At 36.2% G+C, this 22,573-nt stretch overlaps 1 protein-coding gene across 2 annotated transcripts; it reads left to right on the forward strand.

The window, feature by feature from the left end:
• The first annotated feature begins 254 nt into the window (after nucleotides 1-254).
• LOC132178029 (vacuolar protein sorting-associated protein 52 A-like) lies at nucleotides 255-17,641 on the forward strand. Of its 2 annotated transcripts, XM_059590497.1 has the most exons (20): nucleotides 255-480; nucleotides 819-913; nucleotides 1,054-1,111; nucleotides 1,258-1,353; nucleotides 4,122-4,223; nucleotides 5,155-5,238; nucleotides 5,391-5,471; nucleotides 6,771-6,914; nucleotides 7,481-7,572; nucleotides 8,903-8,984; nucleotides 10,872-11,054; nucleotides 12,428-12,543; nucleotides 12,642-12,700; nucleotides 13,184-13,284; nucleotides 14,273-14,323; nucleotides 15,719-15,898; nucleotides 15,993-16,127; nucleotides 16,382-16,456; nucleotides 16,780-16,837; nucleotides 16,926-17,641. In XM_059590497.1, the coding sequence occupies exons 1-20, from the start codon at nucleotides 478-480 to the stop codon at nucleotides 17,228-17,230; spliced, it is 2,100 nt and encodes a 699-aa protein (XP_059446480.1). In that variant the 5' UTR covers nucleotides 255-477; the 3' UTR covers nucleotides 17,231-17,641. The 2 variants fall into 2 exon arrangements, with proteins under 2 accessions (XP_059446480.1, XP_059446482.1); XM_059590499.1 differs by lacking the exon at nucleotides 255-480 and having other exon boundaries at nucleotides 825-913; nucleotides 1,002-1,111.
• Nucleotides 17,642-22,573: the final 4,932 nt, after the last annotated feature.

Here is a 22,573-nt window from a genome sequence, read left to right on the forward strand (position 1 = left end):
TTTTTTTTTTTTTTTTTTTAATCTTTTTTTTTTTTTTTTAACCCTTAGGCTAGATAAGATATCCGCAGAATACAATAAGCTGGAAAGTGCTAACTTAACTCTATTACCAAACAGTCAAAACTTCCAACACTAAACCAGGATAAGATAATCCTCACGCTAAATAAGCTTACCCGTCCACTGGAACAGGGATTTCCACCAATTGCTGCAGCCAAACAGCCACCTTCTTCCCCAAATAAACCCGTACGAAGCAAAATTTCAGAACAAAAGTTGCAGAAAATTTTTGCGACTCCCACAGCCGCTCACCGGAACACCCAGAAATCAACAACCACCGTACTACCGGGCAGAGATGAACGTCTACCACCCACGTTGACGGCGATCCTCACACGCTCAGTACGATTGAGCAACAGCCCACTGCCGCACAATCAGCCCCCACACGGCACAGCAAAATCGCCCAAGAAAGCGTGGCTCTGATACCAAATGGTAGGAACCGTAGTTCTTATCAATTAAAATCAGAGAAAAACCAAAGAAAAACAAAGAAAGATATGACCTCTTCGAGGGGGTCTAGCCTCCACAATTTGCTTATAGCAATTGATTGAAATTGTTATTGGATGCTTGGCCTAAAGGCACTTACATTGCTTTTTATAGAGTAGAAAATAAACCTAATCTCAATAGGAATAGGATTAATAACCCTAATCCTAGTAGGAGAAGAAATCCTAACCTAGTAAGGAAAGGAATTATTTAATAATAGAAAATAAAGGGTTTTTAACATGATAATCCTAATCTTGCACGTGTTTGATTTATGTTTCATGTGTGTGCAGGGGCAGTCTTATGGTGAGACAAATGATGCTCAGAAAAATGTATTTGATTTAGGAGCATTTGTTGGGGACTTGACTGTCGAGGAGGATGCAAGCAGGTATGATTGTTCCTTGTGTTGTTGTGTGGATTTGTGCTATTTGTTCATTACTTGGAGGAAGTGATCAATTTGATTTGTTTTTAAATAGATTGTTTTCATTCCGTTGTTATGAAGAGACATTTGGTTGATATGTTGTACAGTGGTGATATGTCATTGGAAGGCCTGCAGCAAGAACTGGAAGAATGTAAAAATGATGATGTAAGTACTTTATTCATCAATGCGTCTGGGTGTAATAATTTTATTCTTGTTGCTTACTGGAAAAAAAAATGGTTTCTTATGTTCTTTTTAGAGGTTTACACATTGATGATCCCCTTCCCACCCCTCTGGCCTCTTTTTTGATGTAGGTAGTTGCAAACATACTGTCGAAAGGGACAACATTAAGGGAGTATACGAAGGGGGTTGAGAACAATTTACGGCAAGTTGAATTGGACTCGATTCAGGTTTGTGGCTTCTAAGCAGATTTTTTTTTTTTTAAATGGCAATCCATAGTTTTTATAATTTGTAGCTACTTGATTTATGATTGTAATTTTTTTCTTCTAGGATTTGCTTGATTTATGGTAGCATGAAAATTGTCTTATGTAGCTCATACTACTATGGTGTTCACAGCATACAGTGATTGATGGTTTGTTGCAATAAATCCAGTAATTTTTCATATACAAACTATGGTGTGAAGAGTCTTCTCTTTTATTTTAGGAAGTCTGCTTCTTCAAAATAGACTGGTTTCCCACTGCTTTATCATATCATACTGCCAAAGACTACAGTGTCGTACAGTTGCATATCTTTATAAATTTTCTTCTTAAGCGGCATGCTTTTTGCTATAGTGGTACTTTTGTTTTTTGGATAGGTAATCAAGCGACTTTATAAAAAAACATGAGGTGCCCTTAATTACACCGGAAGTATTCACAAGGACACCAAGAAGCAAAAGCAAAAAAAAAAGAAAAAGAGCCCATAAACCCATAAAAACCCACAAAACAAACCCAAAGCCCCACCACAGAAGACCTACACCCTCTTGCCTTTACCACGACTGGAACCCTCATGATAGATTCTCCAAGTTCTTCAATTCCCTCCTTCCTTTCGACTTAGAAGCACAAACTGACTTCGATGATTCTCCCAATTTTGAGAGAGGTAGGACCATCCCTTACCTAATTGGGGGAGGGGGATCATGAGACAAACCCGCGAAAACTTGTGAAAAGGACCAAAACCCCGACAAAAATAGAGAAAGAGAAACGGCTTCATCCACCCCACCCTTCTGGACAGCCTCTGGGGGCAACTCACACGAGATCAAATCCAAGGGCACGGCATGGGGAAAATCACCCAAGGGGAAATGATAATCTTCTTCCGCCTCCTCTTCTCAAAAATTGTCTACCTCCCCATCCATTCGAATGTCCCCATTATCCTTATCAACCTGTGCAGAAGATGGAATCAACACTGTTGGGCTGATAGTCCCTTCCTTACCCAAAACTTCCACAAAAGGTTGAGCCACAGCAGATGTCTTGAGAACCCCCCTCCGGAGAATACCCCTCTCCAGAAGGGAATTCCGAACAACTACACTTGCCAGGCCTTAAATAACCTCCAGCGAGGTGTTAACTACAGTCTGACCAGATGGCTGCAAAGGCGAGCTCAGACCGAAATCCAAAGGACCAGTAGGTGGAGCGCTAGTCGTTGTCATCGCCTCAGCAATCAGACTATTGTCCATCTTAGCAAACTTACTGTTCTTCAGCTTTTGGTTGTAGATATTCAGAGATTTAGGAACCGGCAGTGTTGGGGAGGCCCGCACAGTCGAAACATTAGGAACATCAACACGATTTGGACCTAATACCTCCGGCAAGCTAGCATTGGACCCAAGACCTACCAATGAGAACTGTCCATCCTCCGGAGGATTGTGCTGAACAAAAAGAACCTCGCCGTTAGTCAAGTGACTTTCTTATTGGATGGCTAGTTACTTTTAAAGTCTTTGTTCAAGTCAAGTGACTTGACTTAGAGAAAGAAAGCTGTTAGTGAAGTGTCGGGAGATGTGTACAGTTTCGGCGCTCGAAGAAAAGCTACTTCGATTGTTCTGGGAAGTACTACTTGAAAGTCAAACAATTTGTTGCAAGCAAAGCAGAACAGAAGATAGAGGAAACTGGAACTTTAGCTAGTAGACTACTTTCATTAGCAACTCTCATTGATTAGAGAAAATCTCATACCCAATTGAAAAAAAGGTCTTGGAATTGACTTTTAGAAAAAAACTGCTTTTCCGTTAGCACTACAGTTCAAGCAGAACTGATACTTGAACCCTCAAGGTCAAGTGCCTACATGAGGAGTATCTCTACCAATTTTCCTGCACCAACTTTCTTTGATTGGTAATATTTTGAATCCAGGATTATCCTATTCTTCCCCACCGTTTTACCAGCTGAAGCGCATTGCTCCATTATGTTTTTATCATTATATAAGATACTTCTTTCATCCCATCGGAACTGGCCAAACAAGCCTACCTTGTAACTCTGCTCTACTTAGTCTTCATCACTGGTGAACAAGAAGAGTTTAAGTAGCCTGAATGGAAGGTGACAATCATTAGGTGGAGCACTTGGACCCTATGGGCCATGAAGGGTATGTTTAATGACAAACAATTTTTAGGAGGATAGCTTTAAAAACATATACTTTCTGATACTCTTTGGCTATTATTGTTGATAAGTTAGGAGGATAGCACCATTTTTTTTTGATAAGTTAAGGTGTAAAGACATTTTAAGCTGTTTTGCTGTGGAGGTTTTGACCAATTTAAAATTGTTATTTTTTTGATTGTTAGATTGTGTTCCGTTACGGGTTCTAAAGCTGACCCAAACTTGCCCTGAAATTTTTAGTTGTTAACTTCAGTTACCATAAATGAAGCTTTGGCCATTGATGTTGCAGACTATCTCATATTATGGATGCTTGGAAGTGTGTACAAGCATCTGTATGCACATCAATGAAGGATAAGACTCTTTTGACTTGTTATATTGTTCATCATCCTTGCACTGTTGGTCTTCTATAGCGCTAATCTTAAACTATAGAAACTAGATTTAAATTATTAGCCCTTAAATAGGAATGTGTGATTTGTTTTCAGTCATTGGTTAAGTTTTGTTGGTAGAGATACTCTTCAAAATCCTTTTTGAGTACTGTTTTTTTCTTATTTATTTTTCATTTATAATACTCACTGTTTTTAATTCTTTTAGTACTTCTACTTTTGCAGGATTACATAAAAGAAAGTGATAATTTAGTGTCTCTTCATGATCAAATTCGTGAATGTGACAGTATTTTGTCACAGATGGAAACTCTCCTCAGCGGATTTCAAGTATGTTTGCCCTTGCTTGGCAATAAGCAAGTGTTTCCTTGCTTGCAGCTTCAGTGAGACTTTTTTTATACTGATAGAAAGGTCTTTCAAGTATTTTTGTTGGAAATGCACAAGTTGTCCCTCTCTAATAACAACATATTGGCTGAAAACATGTGATCATAGAAAAATTCTAGTGAATGTTTGCTCCCCTGAAATTCTTTAGTATCATTCTGTCCATTAACAACAATCAGAATTCATGATACTCCTACACACCTGTTTGGGTTGATCTTGATGATCTTTGCTTAAAGAACTGGTAATCCATTGTCTTATTGATGGGGATAAGACCATAATTCCTTTTAGAATCATACTATGTCTATAAAATCCAAATGGAGATATAGGCATGAGCTGGTTGTTTCTCTGGGCTCCTTCCCACAATCAATTTCTGGGCATTGCAATTATATAAGTAGCACCACTTCAGTCCGATATGCCTGGAATCATAATCATAATCAGTTAACTGGTGGGATATATTAAAGATCCATTTAGAAAGTCTGGATGCTTTTAACAAGTGGCCGATTTATAAGCTGTATAAAAAACAGAGCACTGATTATAGGCACCGACTTTACTTTTCTATTGCTTTCGGGATGTCTTTAAAAGTTTGGTCATGATTTTCCTACAGCCATTTGAGAATAATGATACTGGTTTCATTTCAGCTGTGGTATGAGTAACTAAGAAGATATGAAACCCAGACGTTAGATGCATTTCAAATGATATAGGCTTTCTCTGTTTACATACCTTGTTTGACATTGATTCTCTCACAATTATTTATTATTTTAATGTTTTTGTTTCTTATACTTGTCTGTTCTTTTCTTTGATTGGTTTTCTTTTAGTAAAACCCAAGGGTTTGTATTTTTTTCTCACACTTTTCAATGGTGTTGTTCTTTGACACTTCCAGTCTGAAATTGGTTCCATAAGTTCAGACATAAAAATCCTCCAGGAGAAGTCTATGGATATGGGTCTGAAACTTAAGAATCGCAAGGTATCATTGTTTTTATGAGAAGCTATGCTTCATTGTTTGGTTGGAGTTTAAATTTTGAGTACTGCAAACAGGGTTTGTGGATCTCATTAGATGTTAATAGTGCTTATCATCTTGTGATGTACAAAATATGATTGTTTATGTTCTTTAAACAGGTGGCAGAATCAAGTTTGGCAAAATTTGTTGAAGACATTATAGTCCCTCCAAGGATGGTTGACATAATTGTTGATGGAGAGGTATCCCTGGTTTTTGTATAATGTACTTTTCTGTGTTCATGTGATAATTGATATTACTAGTTTTTATCCAAATTTTTTTTTGATATTACAACTTGTTTGTCTTAGTTTTGCAACTTGCTCACATGTGGTGTCATTCCTAAATGACTCTTGTTTATATGTCCTTTTTTACAAATCAAAGAGTTTCATTGATTCACCTAGCCAAAAGAATTATCAGGGCCCTGCTATTATTGTTATTTTTTTGATAAGTAGGCCCTGATATTATTAATGTCTGGTGATTGAATTATGATAAAAATATTGATACAGGTAATTTGAGAGAAGTCTATATGTGTGTTTTGTCTATTTTTACAGTCGCCTTAATTAGAAAGCTCCTTTCTGAACCTGTTGCTAAAACTTTACACTTTTATTATTATACTAATCGTGTCAAGCCATAGTTGGATTAAGCTCTTTTAGGTTTGATCTATGTCATTGTCATGTTCTTGTAAGACTTGCTAGATTGGTTTGAGTGAAAATTTCATACGAGGGAAATGTGTTTTAGTTTAAATGATTAATTGTTGCTTATAGTTTTTTTTCTGTCCCCTCCACCGTACTGCTTTAACATATTAATCATGGTATCTAGGACAGTAGCTTGATACTGGAAAGGTTCGGGCATCGCCTTCATTTTCTATCTGTCTTTTTAATCCAGAATATTGACATAGCTGGCCAGTTGATATGTAGTTGTTGCAACATCTTCTATATATATTTATGTGTGTGTATGTGCATGTATCAAATGTATAGTAGTTGAAGTGATCAATTGTTGCTTGTAGTTCCCTCTCCTCCCTTCTTCTTGTAAGGATTTAATCATTGCATGAGGAGATATCGTTGCTTTTGATTGTGGAAATATGCAGGCATCCCCTTCCCTTTCTATCCATCTGTTTAACCCTTGCTATTGACATGGTTGGCAAGATTTTTCTAGTTGTTGCAGCAACATCTTCTACGTGTGCATGTTTGCACTCGCGCATACACACATTTTGGTTCTTAGAACGGCACTTTCTATATGTTTTATGCTCATATACTTGATTTAGCACTGTTCCAACGTTGTAGCTTAGAGTTGATTTGTCAACTATTATATGTAGGCCTTATCTGTAACAGAATCGAGCTACATCACACCTTATCTGTGACAGAATGGAGTTACATCACATGTCCTTGAATGTACATGCTGCACAGTCCATGTTGCTTCCTGGGCAAATTGGTGATTTGGGACTTTTTGTGATCCTTTTCTTCCATTGCTGTTAACATACTTGCAGTGGAATTTTTGTCCAGGTCAATGATGAATATATGAGAACCCTTGAGATTCTAAGTAAGAAGCTGAAGTTTGTAGATGTTGATCCTATGGTCAAAGCTTCAAAAGCTCTAAAAGATGTTCAACCTGAGCTAGAAAAACTACGGCAGAAATCAGTTTCAAAGGTTATTGACTAGAATTTCCAGATGCATTGGCTGATGATGATTAATTGGTATCTTGTGTTAATTTACATTTTACATCTATCAAAGTATCAATGTGACTATTTGATCCCCTCTACAATGTCATGAACATATAATATACACTAATCTGTAACTGCTGTGTGGTTAATGCTCATGGAAATATTTGTATATGGATGATTGCTTTCGTAGATTGGTTAGTATCAACTAGTAATAGCAGTCTTGTTTTTGTCAAAAGAAGAAAAATAGAAGTAATAGCCATCCGTAGCGTTGATAAGACTGAATTACTTATAAAAAAAAAATGCCATCTGTAGTGGCAATTGTTTGAAGCTAAGACTCCTTGGTGACCCCAGGGCATGGTTGACATGCTGTTCTTATTTAATGTTATGACTAGTTTTATTAGTAGTGGTAGTGCTATTATTGTTACGATAGTGATCTTGATGTGAGTATCAATTAGGGTAGTGAATGACATCTATTGATAATTTAATGGTAACACATTTCTAAACTTGATTTCTACTGTATTAGACATTTGAACAATATTTGTCTTTTTGCAGGTGTTTGATTTCATAGTTCAAAAGCTTTATGCGCTGAGAAAACCCAAAACAAATATTCAGATTCTTCAACAAAATGTTCTTTTAAAGTACAAGTACGTAGTGTCCGAATAACTTTCTTAGTTTTAAAGGCACATGATATTTTATATTGATTTATCATATAATTAGTTTGCAGTCATCGTAACTTTTTTTTTTTTTTTTTTTAGGGCGGGGGTGGAGGTGGGTTTGTTTTGGGTTTGCTTTTGTTCTTTCCTCCTGGGTTTCCATTAGTATGGCCAACTTGTCAATTATGCCATTGCTTACCATTTATTCACTTCTATAGGATATGGCATGTTAAACCACCACTTATCCCAAAAGCTTAAACTTATAGGAAGAGGTAAATATAATCATTAATATTTTAATACTCTCCCTCACGTGTGGGCTTAAACTCCTTTTTAATAGGTAAGAGGCTCAACACGTAGAATATTTAATAGAAATGGGGGGTGAATGACAGAGTCAAGGTTCAAACTCAAGACCTTTGACTTTGATATTATGTTAAATCACCACTTGTCCCAAAAGCTTAAGCTTATAGGAAGAGATAAATTTAATCATTTAATCAAATACTTTAACATGGCAACAGGTTGTGTTTGTTCTTTCTGTCATTTTTTTTTAAGTATTTGGCTTATGAGTCTATCACAATTAAGTAGTTGTTGTTTATTATATCTAACTTGCGAGTAGAACTTTTTAGTTTCTTATCTTGTTTAGCATTGTCCTGGGAAGCTTCTTGTGATGCATTCTTTTCCATTGACCATTAACTATTCACATGAGATGAATTCTTCTAGCACATACATCTTTATATTTTCCCTTTTGAGCCTTGTTTGAGAAAACTACATATCTTGATTGTTTCCTATGGGTTGCTGATTAGAGAAACTTGACTTCACATATATAAGGGCCAGTTGTATGTGTGTATTCTTTTGCCTTGATCATGAGGTTGAGACCTGATCAAATGCGGTCATTGTTGAGGCAGTTGTTGTGCTGTTCTAAGAAAGTTCATGGTAGTTACATAGTTTTTTGTACATCCCCAGCATTCATTCAGGTATCTGTATATGATACTAGCTAAAACTGCAAAACAGTTTTTTTTTTTTTTTTTTTGTGTGTGTGCAACTCAGTTTAGTATCTATGTTGGAAAAGAGAGCTATTGATCCAAGTAGGACAGTATTATTAGTTCAATGGACATGAATTGTTTGAGTTATTTTTACATTGCCATTATACTTGCAATCATTCCGCACTTCTTTGTCCATAGGCTGTTTATGCTATCAAACAGTAAGGAGCTATTTCACCCATATCTACTTCTCTATTTTTATATCATATAATTTTTTTGGTTCCTTTTTTTCTTTTCAGTTCAATGTGGTATGCTAATATAGAATATGGAACATGATCATGTAGGTATGTAGTTTCCTTCCTCAAAGAACATGGCAATGGAGTATATACTGAGGTCCGTGGAGCATATATGGACACAATGAACAAGGTGAATCCTGTCGATTCGATTATCTATCTTTTAAATTAACTTTTTCAGGACTAGAACTAAAAGGAGAGGAGTGAACTCTTTAGACATGGGTTGTTGGGAGAGAGAGAGAGAGATTTTTTTTATCATTTGGAAGAGCACAGGAAAGAGAGAGCAGACAGAAAAAGATGACACGCCAAAATATTCAGGCACTCAACTTCCATAGTTTAGCTCTATTTGAGTACATTGCTTCATACTTATAAACTAGAACTTGACAGGTGAAAACCTCCTTCAATATTAAATCCTTATCAAACTCCAGTTTGCCACAATAAATTACCTGATAAATCCAACTATCTTAAAACCCAACAAAGCACTCTTAAGATTCTCGAAAGCTTCTAGAATTGGGTGGTTCTGCCATTCTGTATAAAAGACCAAAAACTTTTAGGCTGAGGAACCAACATAAAATACAATTTTTTTCATTTCACCCTCAAATCCTTGTGGTTTGATCTTACAAGCCACGCAGACCATGCCCCCATTGAATGTCGCATGCCCCCCACCCCCCCCACAAAAAGAGGGGACAACCAAATTGCCAACACCAAAATTCAGTCAGAGATCAGTGACTAAACCCCTTCATACCTCATCATAGTGATAGACTCTTTTGGTTAAAATGTAGTCATCAAAGTAACTGAAAGCTTCTTACATATCTGTTGCAAGCTTGCAGTTCACCTCTATCTGGAGTAGAAGTATCTCTATTATATTCAACCTAAAGAAGGATTAGCGTACTGTGAAACTCTTATTCTTCACATCTCTTTTGTGTATGTAGGGAAAGCTTTTTACATATCTATTGCAAGCTTGCAGTTCACCGATATCTGGAGTACAAGTATCTCTATTATATTCAACATAAAGAAGGATTCATGTACTAGGAAACTTTTATTCTTCACATCTCTTATGCGTATGTTGGGAATGCTTCAGAAACAACACCGGCTTCATTTTCGCTCTCACCAGATATTGATTCTTGAACTTATGTCTTAGAAATCCGAAGAAGACTACAAATCCTCTCTCTTTTATGCTTCCTTACTGTGATTGCAAATCATAGTTCTGTATATGATATTGGTGGTAGTTTGGCAACTAGTGCTTGATTACTCTCTGTAGAGTGTACAATATCAGAACATCTGCCTTGGATGTAAACTTAATCCATAAAGGATTGTGAAGAGTTCTCTAGTGTCCATACTACGTATCTAACATGTACGGATGTATCAAAGAGCTTTCACACAGTACCACTTACTGTCAACCTATATGCTTGTTCATGTCACCCACTACTTTAGATATCTGAAGGACCTTTTTGTTAAAGGTTTTAGGGTTTAATTCTCACTGTAAGGTCTTTTTTTTTTTTGTTCTGTAAGTGAGGCCTATCATTATCTGGAGAAGAAAGTTATTTGGTAGACTATTTAAGCTTAGGTCAATCTCAAATCTATACTCCACTGATTAATGATGCTCAAGCAAAGTCAAGCTGGGCTCCCTTCAGTTTGTCAAGGCTAATGGGTTTCTCTTGTAACTTGTCCCTTTATGGATGACTTTAACAGTTAAGGTGTAGAAAGCATTTGATGTGATAGGTAGCTCTGTGGTAGCCTGACATCTACAGAGAACATGCCTGTAATGCTACATCTAATAACCTGTCGCTACCATGGAAGTTTCTAATGGTGGATGTGCTTTGGAGATTGAATTTTTTCTAGGTCATCCTAAATATGTTGAAACCTAGCTATTCCAATCACTATGTGAATTTGTTTTGAGTATCAAGTCTTAACAGCTAATTCAGTTTTTCATATATTAAAGGAATCACCATAGTTTATCTTATATACCTTGGTGTGGATATTTTTGAAGAGTATTGAAGTGCAACTGCATGTTTTGCAGGTCTTAAGTGCACATTTCCGTGCTTATATTCTGGCTCTGGAGAAACTACAGTTGGATATAGCTACATCTAGCGATTTGATTGGTGTGGAGACACGAAGCAGTGGTCTCTTTTTAAGAGGAAGGGAACCGCTAAAGAACCGGTCTGCTGTTTTTGCACTGGGGGAGAGGATAAAAATTTTGAAGGTTTTTTTTTTTTTTTTATTAATATTTCCCTGCTAGCTGTGAAATATGGTTTGCTTTGGTAAATTCATGCTGAAGTAATGCATGTACTTTATCTTCTCAACCGCCCAGTTAAATTTCAATTGCAACTCTTTGGCTGCTTTACGAAAAGCTTGTTCAGTAAATTAATGTTAATTTGTTGCTTTCCTTAGTTTATGTTATTACATCCTTACACATAATATTATATTAGCTGAATTTAGATTATTCTCAATAATGTTTTCTCCTCTTCCCATTAATTTTACTCTTGTTTGTTAAAAAATATTCATATTAGTCTTACATAACTGAAGTTAAAGTGCAAACTTTTGTCAAGTATTTCATAATTTATAGTAAATTTTTCAAAAGCTTAGACAAATGTATTGTACTTTTGACATGGCTTGTTGAAAAGTCAGTTCTGTGCTAGTGTATCTATGGTTGATTCTCTCTCTCTCTCTCTCATGTTCTTAGTAAAACTTGATTTTACTTGCAAATCTGTATATGTACTCTACAGTTTGGGCTCACTGTTTCTGTGTGTAGTTGTGTTTAACGAGGTTATAATGTATTTGTTTGGGTTGTGCACGAGAAATTGTCATTTTTAATCTTACTAAATTCTTTTTTTGGGTGAATTATCTACTAGTTAAGTGACCGAGGTAGGTTAGTGTTGGCTGCTAATAGACTGTTACGAGTGTGGAATAAGCTTTATACACCTACCAATGCCAGCTCTACTGCCATGAAGCTTTTTTCCTGGGCCATCAATTTTCTTCCCCTATGTTGTTTGCTGTGTTAACTAGGTTTCATCAAAATAATCATCTCTGAGTTGAATCTTGTCAGATTTGTATATGTTATTGATTTCTTCTTTGAGCAACTTAGGTATTTGAGTTTGGTTGGAGATTGGACTATTTTAAACAAAATATTGCCTCCTTAGCTTTTGGTTTCTTTGATTTCAGTGAACAAATGATGAATTTCATTTTTCCGAAACATGCTAATTAAAAATGTCATAGCATGAAAAAATTTTAAAAGAGAAAGGAAATGTGTTTGCAACATATTAAGTCTCTGCATTTCTTTATCAGTTTCTATAAAATAATCATTTAAGGTCTAATTCTGGTTCTGAAAGAGAAACGATATGCATGATGTATATTTTTTTGTGCATTTTGGAACATGTTTCTTATCCTATCTCATATTTTCATTTGCTTTTACAACTTGGTACATTAATATCTGTAAAAGATGACGAGTTGGTGCAGAACTTGTAAAATAATAACATTTTTTTTGTCATTATTTTCAATTTATAAATGCATTTACGATAATTTTGATTAGATGCTGTAATTTCATTGCTTGCTGATGCCATGGTTGGAAATTATCAGGAAATTGATGAACCTGCTTTAATACCGCATATAGCTGAAGCCAGCTCCAGCAAGTATCCTTACGAGGTCCTCTTCAGGAGTTTGCACAAGCTGCTTATGGACACTGCTACTTCTGAGTACTGTGGAGTTTGATCAGCCCCTTCATGCTGCTTTCTAAATGATGATTGTTAGTCCTGTAGTGATAAGCATTTTGACATTTTTCTGTCATCTGCAGGTATAATTTCTGTGATGATTTCTTTGGTGAGGAGTCCATATTTTATGAAATTTTTGCAGGTAACTTTGATGTAAAATACAAAGGTTTTGACTTTTCTCATCAAATTTTATTTGGCATTCAACTTATCCCAAAAAACAAAATGGTGGTCTATGGGATGACTTTTGTTGGACTCGTATTGCCACTGTTTTTCAAGTAATTTTAGAAGTCTCTCTTGTGTCACTCTTGTGTCCCTCCAAGAATGATGTGGCTCTTAAAATTACCAGTTGATCAAAATCCAATAATGATCAATCACAAGTCCAATGGTGATTTAAGAGTTATATCATTCTTGGAGGAACACAAGAGGGACTTGTAGCATTACTCATGTTTTTCACTAGGATTGTATTTACTTCAGAAGCTTCATATGAATTCATGAGCACTGGAAACTGAAAAAACAAATACCTGTACTTGGGAAATTACATGGCATTGAAGGTCTTATCTTATTTTTGTTGTTTAAAGCAATTGGATAGATCAGTGATTTGTCATGTGCTCTTTGAAATTATCAGGTCCATTTGCTGTCATTGATGAACACTTCAATTCAATACTTCCAAATTGTTATGATGCTATTGGCCTAATGCTCATGATTGGGATAATACGTCAGCACCAGGTAATGTTCTGACCTTCTGTTGTGATTTTTTTTTTCTTTCTTTTTTGTCTTTTTGGGGTTCCGCGGGGGGGTGGGGGTGGTGTTTAGATTGTTTGAAGTTGTATTTTGACTGTACCATGAGTCCTTAAAACTGAAATATATAGTTGCTGGACGTTCAGGTTGCTCGCTGTCACTTTTTTTTTTCCCGCCAAATTCACGATCTAAAATGATGATTCCAAGTGAAGAACGTATAAAAAGGAGAAAATCAAGAGTTGTTGGGTGGATACTGAATTCGATGCCTGTTCTACTTGTTTGTTACTGGTGTTGTGTCATTGTATAACATTTGCCTTTTGTACTGTGGATGCTGAAACACTCTTCGTGTATCTGCATTCTGGATGCTGTACTTTCATTAGTTAAGTAAAGTTCATTTCGTTGTCTGACTATAGGCCGAGAATTTCAGTATTCCTTCGCACAACAAATTCTTATTATTCTATCTGATGGTTCAGTTGGTTGGCTGTCAAGAATCTTGGTGTCTGCATTTCTGTTCTTCATCTGTTTGAGTTAAGCTTACCCCATATTTATTTTCTTTTGTAATAGTTGGAATATATGGTGCACAATCTGAAATCACAAACTATATATTCATAATATGTTTGAGAAAATGTACACATACATATTAATTCTTCTATCCAAGAAAATAAGAATCATTTTAAGCATCCCTCTGATATGGGTATGTTTGCTGGGTGAAAAGAATCCTTGAAAGAACTGTTGTGCATTATGGTTGATCTGAGAGGGAAATCAAATACTCAAGAGGCAAATATATTTTAGGAGTTATTTTGAAGGCAAAATATAACCCTATCATAAAATATATTTTTTCAAACATATTTCAGCTGGTCTTAGATATAGCGTTTTGATTTTTTGCGGTGTCCAATACAATCATCTCTGTGATCACTGAAACTGTGTTGAATACTGGTTATAGTTAATCTGTTGCTGGCTTTGTTTTCCTTTTCAGCTCATAATGTCTCGGCGGCGAATTCCATGCTTGGATTTATATTTGGACAAGGTCTGTATTATTTAATATTGTGTTTATCATTTGAGCTGCCTGGTGATGATATAAATTTTGGCCTACAAATGAATTGGTACAAGATTTATAATTTCAAATCTCCTTTGTTCTTTAGAAACCAAGTGTTTATACATAATAGATAGAATTCTTCTGTGAACACGAGAAGTGCTTATCAGGATACAAGAGGAAGAAAATATCGTTCAAATAGCATCTTAAATTCACGGGTTAAGAAATCATTGGGTGCATGTTAATTTACCTAGGCAAAGAAATAAAAAACAATTAACATTTTTTTCTGCTTCCTTGTCTACCTGTATTTCTTCTGGCATTGCTTCTAAGCAAGGTAGACAGCCGTCCTTTCCATAGCAGCATGTTGTTCTTTCTTGTTCTGGAAAGAGGTTCATCTATCTATTCATAGGAAAAACCTTAATTGCGGTAATAGGTTAAAATTCTATTTCATCCAATCATAAATGTCCTTGTAACCTAAAGAGATTACTTTCTTCAGCAATTCACCTCTAGGACTCTTGCAGGAAATATACTCCTATAAAAAAGAAGGGAAAAAAAAAAAAAAAAAACACTTCCTTTTCGATAAACACAAACTATGTTCATAGATTGAATTGCTTCTAGTATCAGAGTTTTACCCACCAATGGCGATGTTGGACCATGTCTTCTCACTGCTGGCGTGTAACACTCTGCAGATAGACCAAAACACGGCTTGTTATTGCCTAGGGAGCTTGTTTTCAAACTTCAGAGCTGCACATTATCTGGAATGGACAGATCTGTTTTAAGAGACCATTTGGCTGCACGCCAGGCTGCCTGATTGGTCCATTTCCTTTTTCTTTTTTTATTTTATTTTATTTATTTATTTATTTATATTTTTTATTTTATTATTTTCAAACATGGAGGCCCTCATGGCATTGACAGAAATTGGTTCTATTGTTGTCACCCTTACAAAATACTTGTAGTCCCTTTTTTAGAAAAAGACGATAAATTTGAAAGTGATGGAACTCAATTGCTGAATGACTAGAATTTGTTTCTAATTCAATGTGACGGCTTTGGTTTTGCTAAGTTCTCCCTCCAACCCAATTACTGATCCTTAACAGGGATTCCAACCTGTAAGGGACTATCATTTTTACTCTCTATAACTTGTAACTTACCTAATTTGTCCTCATTGTTTTGCTTGTGCATACTATTCTCCATTATCTATAAATGCTATCTAGAAAATTTAGAATCTCAATATGAAGTATTCAAAATGGACAGCTATAATGGGACATCCAGAAAAAGGAAAGGAGGACCAGCAAAAAGGATGGAAGGAATATATAATTATTAAATTCTTCTGGAGCTGTCATGGATTTTTGCACCTTAAAATGTTACTAATTCTTAACTAAATTTGAGCAGGTCAATATTTCCCTATGGCCTCGTTTCAAGATGGTATTTGATATGCATCTCAGCAGCCTGCGCAATGCAAACGTAAGGACATTATGGGAAGACGATGTTCATCCTCACTACGTAATGAGGCGGTATGCTGAATTCACAGCTTCACTAATCCGCCTTAATGTTGAATATGGAGATGGGCAGGTTAGACATAGGGATCTTAAGTCATAAAATGCTTATATGTTTGATTTCATAATGAGATCAGTTTCCCAAAATATGCATTTCCTCAATATTGCAGCTTGAGTTGAATTTGGAACGACTGAGAATGGCTGTTGATGACTTGCTTATGAAGCTTGCAAAAATGTTTCCAAAAACGAAACTACAAATTGTGTTTCTGATAAACAACTACGATATGACAATTTCTGTTCTAAAGGTAAGAATTAGTATTTGATTCTTCTCTGGAAAATGAACTCTACTTCAATGTGAAGGTGGAACTTGGTGCTGGGAAAGAAATTTTTATAGGGCAAGTTCCTTTTTATCCAAAAGAAATCTTGGACAAGTTTTGCTTTAGTTATAATGCCTTTTAGATGGGCAGCATATTCACTTATATTTGTTGCTCAAGAATTTTGCAGTGTCCTCGGCCTTCAGCCACTGTGGTATTTAATATGTTTATCACTTTGATTTCAGGAAGCTGCTCCAGAAGGTGGGAAAATTCAAATGCACTTTGAGGAACTGCTGAAGAGCAACACAACATTATTTGTGGTAACTGTCTACCAGTAGCTTTTAGAACTTGATTATACGCACAAAAGAAAAAATTTCAGTGTTGATCCTGAAACTAAATAATTGCACATAAGGTTGCTATCCAAACATCTTTTTTGTTTTAGTTTGAAAAAAAACCCATCTTTTGTATTAAGAGTTTTAGCAAAACCTACTGACAAACAGTATGAGAACACTCAAAAGGCCTATTATGAAGATTGAATTACTGTCCCTTAATGCTCTTCTATTACCCCTTTGGGCACTTTTGCCTTTAATGCCTTTTGGTTTCTTTGAATATTTTTTTCAAGTTTCTCTACTTCTCCTTGCAGGAAGAACTGCTACTAGAGCATTTCAGTGATATAATAAAGTTTGTAAAGACCCGAGCGTGTAAGTATTTAAACAACTATGGTTGCAAAGTCTCAATATTTTGTATATTATTTAAGAAAATGGGCTCATTTTGCAAGTTGTTTATCAGCGGAGGACCCTAGTTCTAGTTCTGAGAAGGCCATAACTGTCGCTGAAGTGGAGCCACTTGTGAAGGACTTTGCGAGCAGATGGAAAGCCGCAATAGAACTGATGCACAAAGATGTCATAACTTCTTTCAGCAGCTTGCTTTGTGGCATGGAAATTTTGAGGGCTGCGTTGACTCAGCTGTTGCTATATTATACCAGGCTCTCGGATTGCATAAAGAGGATTGTCGGTGGATCTGCACTGAACAAGGATCTGGTGTCCATATCTTCAATCATGTATGAAATTAGGAAATACTCGAGGACCTTCTAAATCATTCAGGTTGGGAAATTTCCACTCTCTGCCCACACGTGTGCACGCACGCACGCACACTCCAACACACGTGGGAAAGAGGTTAATTTATTTAAAGAGGTTTTGCTTGGAGTCTTGTCGGTTTCAGTGCTGGGGCTCTCGAGTCTTTCTTTCTTGCTTTAGGAGATCACTTCTGAAGCAGATCTCCCGAGGATTTCGTTTCGTCCATTCAACTTGTGCGTTTAAAGTGCTATTCATGACAGGCTTTTTGTTGGCTTTTGTGTTAATGAATTATTTATCAATTTCATTATTTTTAGAGGGACTCCTTCAATTGATACAAGCCGAGCGTCCATTCCTAAGTGAGCTCGAATCCTTTGCAAATATTGAACCTCTTAAATAATTGAGCTCAGTATGTGTGACGGCTATTGCTTCTTTTGCTAGACTTGTTCTACTTTTGTAGCACTTCTAATACATAATTGTCACGTCGCATTGGGATGGTTTTTTTTTTTTTGTTTAATCTATTTATTTATTTTTACTATCTCTCTCTCTCTCTCTCTCTCTCTCTCTCTCTATATATATATATATGTATATATAGTTTTAGGATATGTTATTTTACAATTTTATTCAACTAGTAGGAATTTCATTTTTTTCCGCTTAACGTCACATAATGCAAGTTATCATGCTTGGGGATTTTTTTTTTTCTTAAGCGAAGGGTCATCAAATCTCTCAATGTCATTGAGGGATCAATTATCTCCCTCCCTCACTTCACATTGGGAAACTGGTCGTTCATTGGCTCGTTACGAAATAAGGCTAGCTATCCGTTCTTCTTTGATTGGCTACCCAAGCGAAGAGTGATTTAAGGTACATGACCATATATTAGACAATTGCCCAAATGTAATTTGATTTAGGGTGCATGGCTGCATTTCGATCAATTGCCCAACATAATCTGACATAAGGTAACATGACTATATATTGACCAATTTTCCACTACAATCTGATATAAGCTACATGACCATATACTATCCAATTATCCACTATAATGTAATATGGGGTACATAGCCATATACTGACTAATTGTTCAATATAATTTGATCTGAAGTACATGACCTAGCTAATTGCCCAATGTAATCTACTATGGGGTATATGGTCGTATACCGACCAATTGTTCAATATAATTTGATTTGGGAAACATGACTATGCACTTGTAAATTGCCTGACATACTTTGATCTAGATACATGATCATATACTGATCAATTTCCCGATATAATATAATACATGGTACATGACCATATATTGATCAATTGCCTAATATAATCTCACACCAAATACATTACCAAATACTAGCCGATTGTCCAATATAACCTGACACGGGGTACATGACAATATATTGGCCAATTGCTTGATATAATCTATGTGTCAACTGTATGCAACTTAATGTAAGCCATTGTTTGTATGAGGTCGGACATTTCTCATGCAATGGGAGTTGACAGCAGATTTATGAGCAATTCGGGCAAGGAGGATGGGAAGCTGTCAAGTGGATTCTAAGGTACTACAGATTCAACACTATGTTATGTTAAGTCAAATTTGGCAGGAGACATTGACAGTTTCAGGAAGAGCACTACAGAGTATATATGTGTTTATGTTGGGTATAATGTAGCAGTCAATTGGGTGTCTCAATTTTTTTTTTTTTTTTTTTTTTCTATTCAATTGGGTGTCTCAATTACAGAAGACGCTGACAATCTCCATGACAAATGCAGAGAATGTTGCAGCTACAGAAGCGTGCAAGGAAATAGTTATGGTTAAAGGGTCTCTTGAAGGAAATAGTTATGGTTAAAGGGTCTCTTGAAAGAGTTTCATTGCAGTCAGGCTATTAAGTGAGCCATAGTGCAATCCATCTTGCTAAGAACTCAACCTTTCATTGGAGGACCAAGCAGATAGACATCAAGTACTACTTAACCCGCTCACTCTTGGAGGAAGGATAATAATTCACTTTGGAAAAGATTGACAAAAGAGACAATCCTACAGATATGTTGACCAAGAGGCGGTTACCATTGAGAAGCTGAAGCTCTGTTCAGCTTCAATTGGTCTTCAAGCTTGAAGACAAAGGAGAGAGTTTTGCTGCATTAATTGCTCGTTATGTTATGGATACATGTAGAGATTGGGGTTCTTGTTTGTTTGCTTTTGATTTGTTCTTGTCTATTTCTTCTGCCTCGTTTCCCAACCCACCAGTGGTGTCACGTTGGTTATAGTAGTAGCAAAAATCCACTTAAAAATAAGATACTAATTTTCCAGCTTGCAGGAAATGCTGAGATCGATACATGCTAATTTTACATATTTGAAAGCTTGCAGGCATCAATAGGAGCTCAAAATAATTCTCATACATATTTGCATATATAGCAACCCATGACTAGCCAAAAAAAAATTCTCAGTTTAAGACCACGACAATATTTTTGAACTTGAGGAACATTAAATTTGCTTAGCATTAGAGAAATTAAGGAGTGGCAGAAGTAAGCATATACGAGTCTCAAATTAAAAGCATAGTAGAATTAAGCATCACACCCATTCTCACAACCAGCATGAATGGGGAATGAGTCTTAGTTGTCCCAAGTAGCATCTCTAATTACAATCCAATCCATAGGCTTATACATATAATTAATTAAAGAGTATCAAGTTCCATCTCCAAGTGAAAGTCGCAGAGAGAGAGGTGTTGGCAAAGTGTGGCTCACCTTTGTTGCAATTGGGTTCACTGTCATTACTCATCACATTTCTCCATGTAGATAATTGCAGCTGCAATCTTTGACAAAAAGGGGCTTTGTTAAAAGCCTTGGCCGATTGTCTTTATTCCTCTAAGAAGCCTTGTCTCATTTGTCTTTATTAAAGCTTATAGATAAGGGGGCTTCTAGATGAAAGAAGAAAAATAGGTGTGAAAGGAGAATTGTGGGCTATGCTATAGAGTAAGTGACCGAAATGTTTGAAATATGGGTGCAGAAAATTGCCTATATAACAAAATGGAAGGCCACTTGCAAAATAGACACCAACGAGAGCTTCTTAAAAGAAAGTGAGAGTGCTTTGAGAAAAAAGAGCAAGAAAAATACAAGAGTAGTGTTTTTCTGAGAGAGTGAGCAAAACACAAGAGTGTGTATTTTTCAAGAGTGTGAGAGATACACTTTGTAAGTGAGATCTGCTAATCCATAATTGTAGTTCATTCAAAGTGATATAGTAATATCTGGTGTGCTCTGTGGACGTAGACAGTATTGGCTGAACCACGTATAACTTCTTGTCTTGTGCCTTTATATTTTATTATTGTTGTATTCTTGACAAATTGAATCCCAAGATTCTGTCAAGAGGAATTAGCGGCGTCCTAATTTCCTAACAATTGGTATCAGAGCACGGTTCGTGTTCCGTTCGAGTAGGAGCAATAGCGTCAAGTTTATACAACAAGGATGTCTCGCGAAACCCCCGAAACCACTCCTGAAGTTGCTTCTCCAAGTGACAGTTCAAAGAAATGGAGTCCAAATTATGGATCCGGCGGATCTATGAAAGTTGAAATAAAGCCATTTGATGAGAAGATCAGTTTTGGTTTATGGCAAAGGCGGATGCGTGGCGTTCTTATTCAACAAAGGCTACTAGTTGCCTTAGAAGAAAGACCGGAGGAGATGACTGACCCCGAATGGTCAGATATCGATCAACGAGCAATCTCTACCATTGAAATGTATATCACAGGTGATGTGTTAAATCATGTGATATCAGCGATTTCTGCCAAAGATATGTGGGACAAGCTTGAAGCCATATATCTAGGGAAATCCTTGTCAAATAAGCTTTTCCTCAAGAAGAAACTCTTCAAGCTGGAGATGAAGGAAGGCGAGGACGTGATGAAGCATATCAACATCTTCAACGCTTTGATCAACGACTTGAACCAGATAGATGTTCAATTCAGTGAAGAAGATCAAGCCTTGTTATTGCTTGCATCATTTCCAGATTCATATGAGCATTTTGTCACCACGCTGATGTTTGGAAAAACAACTCTCAAGTTCAATGAGATTGTGCAAGAGATCATCTCTCATATGACCATGAAGAAGATAGATGATAAGTCCACTTTCGGGTCTGCTTTGAATGTAGAAAGTAGAGGCCGAAATTCAAATAGAGACAGTGGGCGTGGAAGGTCGAAGTCAAGGGCTGGCAGGTCAAAATCAAGGTATCCAAGAAATTCCAACAGCCAGAGCAGCTCAAAAACTATTGAGTGTTGGAATTGTGGCAGGACGGGTCACTACAAAAATCAGTATAAAGCTCCAAAAAAGGAGGCAACAAGCGACTCTGCAAACGTGGTAGCAGATGAAGCGCAAGATATATATATATATAAACTACAATCTCAAATCTAAACTAACAAAAAAGGAGCAGGTTTAGATGTAACTAAAAGGAAGCAGGTTTAGTCATTATCTTCTCGACCATATTTGTATACTATCTCAATCTGCATTAACAACAAATATCACAACTGTGTCACAAACAAATGCAAATCACATTAACTTGCAAGAATGACGAAGTCTAGAGCCTACTGATTGCAATGAAAAATCCACCAATCTACAATACAAACACTACACTCACAGCCTGAGAGGATAATGGAACATAAAATTAAAAAAATTAAAAAATAAATAATGGTTAATATTATGAGATCGGGTCGTGTATTTGGAGCTTACTCAACCTGAATGGTTGATTCGTCTCTTCTCTCTCTATGGAGTGTGACTCACTAAAATTTAGATCATATTTTGCTATTCTTTAACGCCCTCGTCTCTTTCACCCTCCCCGGCATGAATCAAAAAAGAAAATTGATAGTATGCTTTTCCTGTTATTTTGCTTTTGCATGTCTCTCTCTATCTCTTTAAATGACTTTTTGAGGTCCTCATGGGTTTCCGCTAGGAATTACATGGACTTGCAATTTTATGATTCACCCTATTTATTTAAAATAAATGGTTTGAATTTAACCATCTAAATAATAAAAAATTTTTTTTTTTTGGTCAAAAAAAAAAAAAGAAACTACCGGAGGGCCAAACTACTATCTAAAAAAATAATGTTAATCTTCACACTTATTTATCGCATTTATTTCATACCGATGACGTAACGTAAAAAATAATGTTTTTTTTTTTTTTTTTTGACATGTCCGCACAAGAGGGGGGAGGGGGGATTCAAACTAGTAACCTCCGCTTCATTAGGCGTGGTCCCAGCCGATTGAGCTACCTCTTGGGTGATTTCCAATATCCACCACTTCAACAATAAAATATAACACGAGATACTTTTGTCATATTTTCAGTTTTGCCATCTACTTAACTAATAAATAAATGAGAAAAATATAAAAAAGCCATCCAAAT

This window comes from Corylus avellana, chromosome ca1, assembly GCF_901000735.1.
Source record: "Corylus avellana chromosome ca1, CavTom2PMs-1.0".
Taxonomy (NCBI): Eukaryota; Viridiplantae; Streptophyta; class Magnoliopsida; order Fagales; family Betulaceae; genus Corylus; species Corylus avellana.

What these genes read in the sequence shown, in the direction of transcription:
- LOC132178029 (XM_059590497.1), top strand. An exon ending in CTCTCCTCAGCGGATTTCAA is followed by an intron (nt 4,224 to 5,154) that starts GTATGTTTGCCC and finishes TGACACTTCCAG; the next exon opens with TCTGAAATTGGTTCCATAAG. An exon ending in ATGGACACTGCTACTTCTGA is followed by an intron (nt 12,544 to 12,641) that starts GTACTGTGGAGT and finishes TGTCATCTGCAG; the next exon opens with GTATAATTTCTGTGATGATT.